This window comes from Amphiura filiformis, chromosome 8, assembly GCF_039555335.1.
Source record: "Amphiura filiformis chromosome 8, Afil_fr2py, whole genome shotgun sequence".
Classification (NCBI taxonomy): domain Eukaryota; kingdom Metazoa; phylum Echinodermata; class Ophiuroidea; order Amphilepidida; family Amphiuridae; genus Amphiura; species Amphiura filiformis.
Genome location: NC_092635.1, coordinates 57811051 through 57817237, shown reverse-complemented (window position 1 = coordinate 57817237; position 6187 = coordinate 57811051). Strand labels below are relative to the sequence as shown.

The following is a 6187-nucleotide window of genomic DNA, read 5'->3' as shown; positions in this document are numbered from 1 at the left end:
ATGGTGCGTCCCTATAGTATAGCGTGCAAGGCAAGGGGGCTGTCATTTTCTTCGGAGGTGGGTCATGAATACGTCGTTGGCCGGAGTCTCTTTTTTATGCCCCCCCCCTAGCGCGGGCTAAAATGTTATATGACCCCACCGCATCTCGGGTTGAAGATTTTACACCGTCACCCCCCCCCCCATCCCTCCACATAGACTCAAGACAAATTGTTGAAAGTAAGGCACGGAGCGCGAAAAAACTTTGATTGTATTGTGTAAAGAATGCATGCGGAGCAAGCGAAAATTTAAGTCACCAATCAAACTTTGGTGGACTATGTTTTGACTGTGGCTTTACACATTATTCGCGGGATGAGTAATTATACCCGGAAGTATAAAACCAAAACAAGAATGGGGAACTTCTAAACAATTAGGGAAGGGCTAGTGACAAACGTCACACGAAGTCACGATATCAAAGTGGTATGCCATCTCTATGACGTGAGTTGATATAGGTCAGTATCATTCCCGGCATGCATAGTAGCCGCGTTCGTAGATGATGTTATTCTTGTGTTTCACAAAATATTATAATTTGGCATATTTTATCAATATGATAATATTTTAATACAGTAAACGCGGTATAAGAACTATTCTAGCCAGAAGAAATTATTATGCCGCGTAACTGATGAGGCATAAAATGTGGGATCATGATGATTAAACATTTTCCTGACAAGCCGGAACATATATCATCAACAGACCGTTCCGGCAGGAAATAGTTAGAGCTGGGAGCATGCGTTAGAGTGAACAAAATGGCCGTGGTAGTACCCAACTATCTTCCCACGCCGTGACTTGTGGTTCCGACATTGGCATTGCCCTTTAAATATAAACTCTCAGACGTGTGCGTTTATTATGTTGGTGTATACTCTGAGCTTGCCGTTCAAGTTGATCATAGAAGATTCCTGATTTCATTATTAAATTATAGACTCGTAGTCTTGACCGTTATGCTGTAAGTATAATCTTCGAATTCATGTAGGCTCGTTATAATTATATAGATCTAGCCGTATAGCAATTATCATTTTGTTTCTGTATAAATATGTGTGTGTGTATGTTCAATGCTCAATTTGCACTTGGAAGTTGCAGGTTTCATAATCTGAACAGGTTTCATAATACAATTAAATTACATTTACAAGATTTTATTTTCCGAAAAGGCTACAAACTGTATCAGGCCCACCGCCGCCGTAGCACTCGGGGCGGCTGGGGAGGCCCGTCGCCCCACTTTTTGAGAACTTTGTTATGTTTTTCTTTATAGCTTGTATATACTTATTTATAGTGTACCAAGTCCAAGGGAACATTTTTACAAGTTACAAGTAGAAGTTGACTGTATGTGCGGGTGGTGTAATAATTAGGCCTATGTCTACCCCGGGGTGATTAATTATAGGAGGAGATTTTTGGAAGGCCAAAAGGAGAGAGGCGGAGGGGGTTCCGATATTACGCCTAATGCAATTGGCTCGCTGCGCTCGATCGCATCCCATGATACAATTTCAGGTTTTAAATTTAAGAGGTTCCCCAAAAATCTGGCATGTGTAAAAAGGGTTGGTTTTAAAGGACTCCCTTGAGGTCAAATGTCATCTAGGGGGAACTACACTTCGTCCAAAATCATTTTGGACAATATTTCATTGTCCAAAATAGTTTTACTTTAACTTCATTCCTTCTATCTTAACTATCATCCTCGTGTTAAATCGGATCATCTGTTTTGTGTTTGTCTGTCTGTCTGTCTGTCTGTCTGTTTGGTAACTATTTAAGAGGGCCCTGCACCCCCACGCTCCGCGTTTAGCAGGGTCCTCGTCAATCACCTGATTTAACCCTATATTTTCAGGTTGATTCAATATTACTTTTGTTATTATATTAGTTATTTATTACCATGATTTTATTATCATTATCACTATTATTGCTTCTGCTTATTATTATTGAATTACATTTGTACATTGTATTATTGATTGGTGATTGGCAAAATAAAATATGAATGAATGAATGAATAGTTTGGCCCAATTATCTTATGGCCAATAATACTTCGTCCCCATAAATTATAGCAATTAGTCTATGAGCTTTAATAAGCATTGTAACTGCAGTATGCTGCAGCTTGGCTGGGGAAGGACTGCGTACCGGTAAATAGGTATGGGACCTGAACTTAATTATACTCTTCACAATTTTATATATAGTTCTGTGTTTTTATTATAATTACAGTCAGTAATCAACCATAAAACAAAACTACAACAATGGCTACAACAATGGACATCGATGAAAATGCAACTCTACTTAACACTATGGGTTTCCGCTTCCAAGGGATTGAAATCCCCTCCACAATCAACACAGAGGCAGACTTAATCGCATGGGCCGACCGTGGTGGACGCATGGTTGAATTGGAAGACGGTGAACGTATTCCATTCAAAGACATTCCTTCATGGACGTCCGTGTTCCCAGAAGCCCACAAGATGGGACTTGCTGATATCGGCCTTGCCACCGTCCCCATTTGGGCTTTCAAGAGAGGGACTGTATGGTCCTTTTCTGAAAAGGAACCATCCAAAGGGAACAAGGTTCGAATTTTGATCGATGGGTATTTTACGCATGATGAGTGCGAATGCATCGTGTTTGACAAAAAGCTTTGGAATAATGCCGAAGTGGACAAATTGGATAATGTCACCAATTCTGTGAAGATTGCCATGAAAAATGCTCTCGAGGTCGTTAACTACATTGGACGAATCGACATTGGTGGCACTAACCACGAAGACTCACTAGGAGGATGGGGTGGCAGAAAGACGATATTGAAGTTTCATCCGACCGAATTTCGACTCAACTCTACGTCTAAAGGAGAACCCGTCAATCTTCCCAAAGAAGTTCGCAAGGCGCTTGGTATTCCAGATCGTGTTCTTACGCCATCCGAAGCCTTCAATTCATCGACCCCTGAACAATCGTATCGCTTTTGTGCCAACAACAAAGGGTTTTCAAACGCCGTTTTGAACCAATTGGATATTGATGCTAGCATTATCGACGATGCAATTGCGACGTGTATGCACCACAACAATGCCTACGTCGACGTCTTTGGGAAGATGCTTGCCGCTGTCCGTCAAGGAGGTTTTAAATACACCGAACGTAAAAAGCAAACGGCGTCATGCTATTTGGCTACAAGAAGTGGCTTCCGCGTACTCGGAAATCCTACACTCGAAGGCGTTTCTCGTCTACAAGTTGGTCGCGGTGAATTTTTACCTACGAATGGGGCCTTTCCACCCATTGAAACCTGCAATGAGACCACAATTACCCCTCTTTTGAATATGGGCTTTGAAAATTACGCTACTATCCCAAGCGGGAGAGTTTACATTATGACTCGCGTTCTGCCTGGTGGTCAAAAGGAAGTTTTTCGTTGGATGGGAGCTCCTTTTGGTGCCTTTGTGTACACGGGAACAAAATCACCCTTCAAGAAGAGATTTGGTGCTATGGTGTTTGCTTTTGGTGTCGATGCTACGAAACAAACAAAGGCTATGACCGCAATGGCCCAAACTACAGACGTCATTACTACAATGCCTTCACAACTGTGTTTGGCTTGCTACAGTGCGCCACCGACTCATGCCTACAACCTCGAATTGTGCCGTAAACATCCAGTATGGTGCGAAGATTGTGTCTACAACTGTCCACACGTCAATGCCTGGCAATCATGTCCAGTTTGCCGCGCAAACGTTCAAGATGTTGATATTGTCCAATTATAAAGATTTAATATACAGTAAGCCAAAGAATTAAGGTACCACTTATGTTCACCCCTTGTATATCATAAACAAAGACAGATATATTATAATTAGAACCAACAGCCAATAGCTGCATCTTTTAGCTCGAATTTAAGACCTCAATCGTTGAAATTGTTCAAGAAATAAAGACACGACGATCCAAAAAGCCAAGGAAGATGCCAATTTGAAAGTTGCAGTTAGCTCCTTTGCATGCCCTATTGATTTGTACACAAAGCGTTCGCGAACATGAGAACTAGCGCCGTGCTTCCATTGATTAGCACATTAAACCTAGCGTTGTGCTTTCATTGATAAGAACATAAAAGTGCGACTTTTTATTTCGTTTCTTTATTAGGTTTTAGGTCACCGTTTCTTTAATTCTCAACCAATTTCACCAAATAAGGTCTTAAATCAGAGCTAAAGAGTACAGGAATTGGCTTTAATTGTGACATATTTTTCTTTATTGGGGATATACAGGGGTGAACACAACTGGTATCTTAATTCTTTGGCTTACTGTACATGATCAATCAAATAAAGATAACGACAATTGTCAATGCAATATAGAGGTTTTGTGGGGTAAATTTAAATCTGTTGTGACAATTATTTTGGTACAAGTAAATATTACGACCAAGACATTCGTGAACACGGCGCAATTACAGGGCGTTTGCTCTCCTTATCACATCTATACGCCGATGTGCGTATTTTGTCATCAAGACTTGTTGAATGAAAAGGTAAAACAATTTCTTCATATTTGGTATGAGAATTAATTATAATTCACCGCTCACCTGTTAGAGATTTAGGTTATAGTATATCGTTGTTGCTGATTGTTCATTGTAAGTGTTGTATTAATTTTAAGATTAAACACACGTACACAATTATGTGATTTGAAGAAGCAAACTCAGTCGGAAGTCGAAAAAAAAATGACTTTGAGATACCGTAAAACCTCGTCTACAAGCATATATAATGCTTTTGATGAAAGCTAAATTAATCCAGACGCCATACATCGACAAAATTATAATAATATGGAATTTGAGAGAATTAATTACCAATACAAACATATACAAACAAGTACTGTTTTTAAATTAGCTTTCATCAAAAACACACTATATGCTGTAGTCCAAATTCAATGGGGATTTCTGCAAAATGTAGCTATGCATATGGTCGAATCCAACGAAAAGTGTACACGGCATGTTCAGGGCCATAACTTAAAAGTATTAATCAATTGGCATTCGTTTTTGTATTGTGTTTATTCGCCTTGATCATACGCTTCGCGCCATATATAATAAGACCCCCTTCTGTGAAAAACTTAGACACAGAGACCCCAAAACATGCTATTTTTACCCATTTTTTCAAAATATTTCTTAAAGTATTTTTAAAAACATCTAAATCAGTTATGAAAAGAAGTCATTGGATTGAATCTAAATTGATTTCCTGAAAGGTGTGTATTCAAAGATTGCCTGTTCAATTTTTCACATATTTGTACATAATTATGAATTTTTTGTGATAATTTTTTGAGTGGTATTTTTTTACATTACCTACGAATACAATTTTTCATAGCACTAGATATATCTTTAAAAATGGAAATCACTAATAAATGCGCAATTGATACAAGCTTTGATATGTCCAATACTGAAATGCATTGCATTCGGATATCTTTATTATTGTGTTTAGCTGCCAGAAATTCGAAATGGCACAAAGGTAGGTTTGGTAAAAAATATGCATTACCTCCGAATACATGTTACAAGCTGTGCCATTTCCACAAAGTGAGAGAATAGTAAACAATAGTTAAGCAATAGGTGCAGGGTAATATACTCTTTATTTCTACCAAGTTTCAATAACCTGCGTTTAAATATTTCTGAGATGTCAACAATAAAAGCAAGTATTCGGTAAATTTCGGTAACCGAATGTTACCTACGAATACACTTTGACATCATGACAGTATTGTGAAACACCGCCATTCATGCAAATGCCCATATTGGTACATAACGAAGGCCTGTATGTTTGCTATCAAATCATATGTCAATGAAAGTTGCGAATTCACATACATGCCCACCATGCAAAACTGAATACGGCTTAATTGGTGAAAAATATGTACTGAAATAGACGATGGTCTGCTCATTTGAAAGAAAAATCAGATTCAAAGAAGATTAGAAGGGATAAATACTTGGATTTGTCAACTGTCATGTGTGCTTCATTTTAAATGTTTACCGACCTTCTGGTTTCTGAGTAATTTGTGTCCAAATTGATTTATTCGAAGGTAACTTTTGACGTTTTCGCTAAGGTTACCTACGAATACCATGGAAAAAAGGACTGTTGTCTATGTCTCATGATCTAGACAACACAGTGATGGACCCTGGTATAAAGCTAATTGTAGTTGCCCTCAAACGAAAGGCCACAAGACGTAACTGACTCAAAGATGGACTTCACAAGTCTGTAATAAC

The 6187-nt window shown here is 38.8% G+C and overlaps 1 protein-coding gene across 1 annotated transcript; it reads left to right on the top strand.

Moving 5' to 3' along the window:
- The first annotated feature begins 695 nt into the window (after positions 1-695).
- On the top strand, positions 696-5346 carry LOC140159275 (uncharacterized). The gene is made up of 2 exons (XM_072182688.1): positions 696-979; positions 2218-5346. Exon 2 carries the CDS (start codon positions 2250-2252, stop codon positions 3732-3734), a length of 1485 nt encoding a protein of 494 aa, XP_072038789.1. The 5' UTR covers positions 696-979; positions 2218-2249; the 3' UTR covers positions 3735-5346.
- Positions 5347-6187: the final 841 nt, after the last annotated feature.

What these genes read in the sequence shown, in the direction of transcription:
- LOC140159275 (XM_072182688.1), top strand. Translation starts at nt 2,250, where the DNA reads ATGGCTACAACAATGGACATCGATGAAAATGCAACTCTACTTAACACT.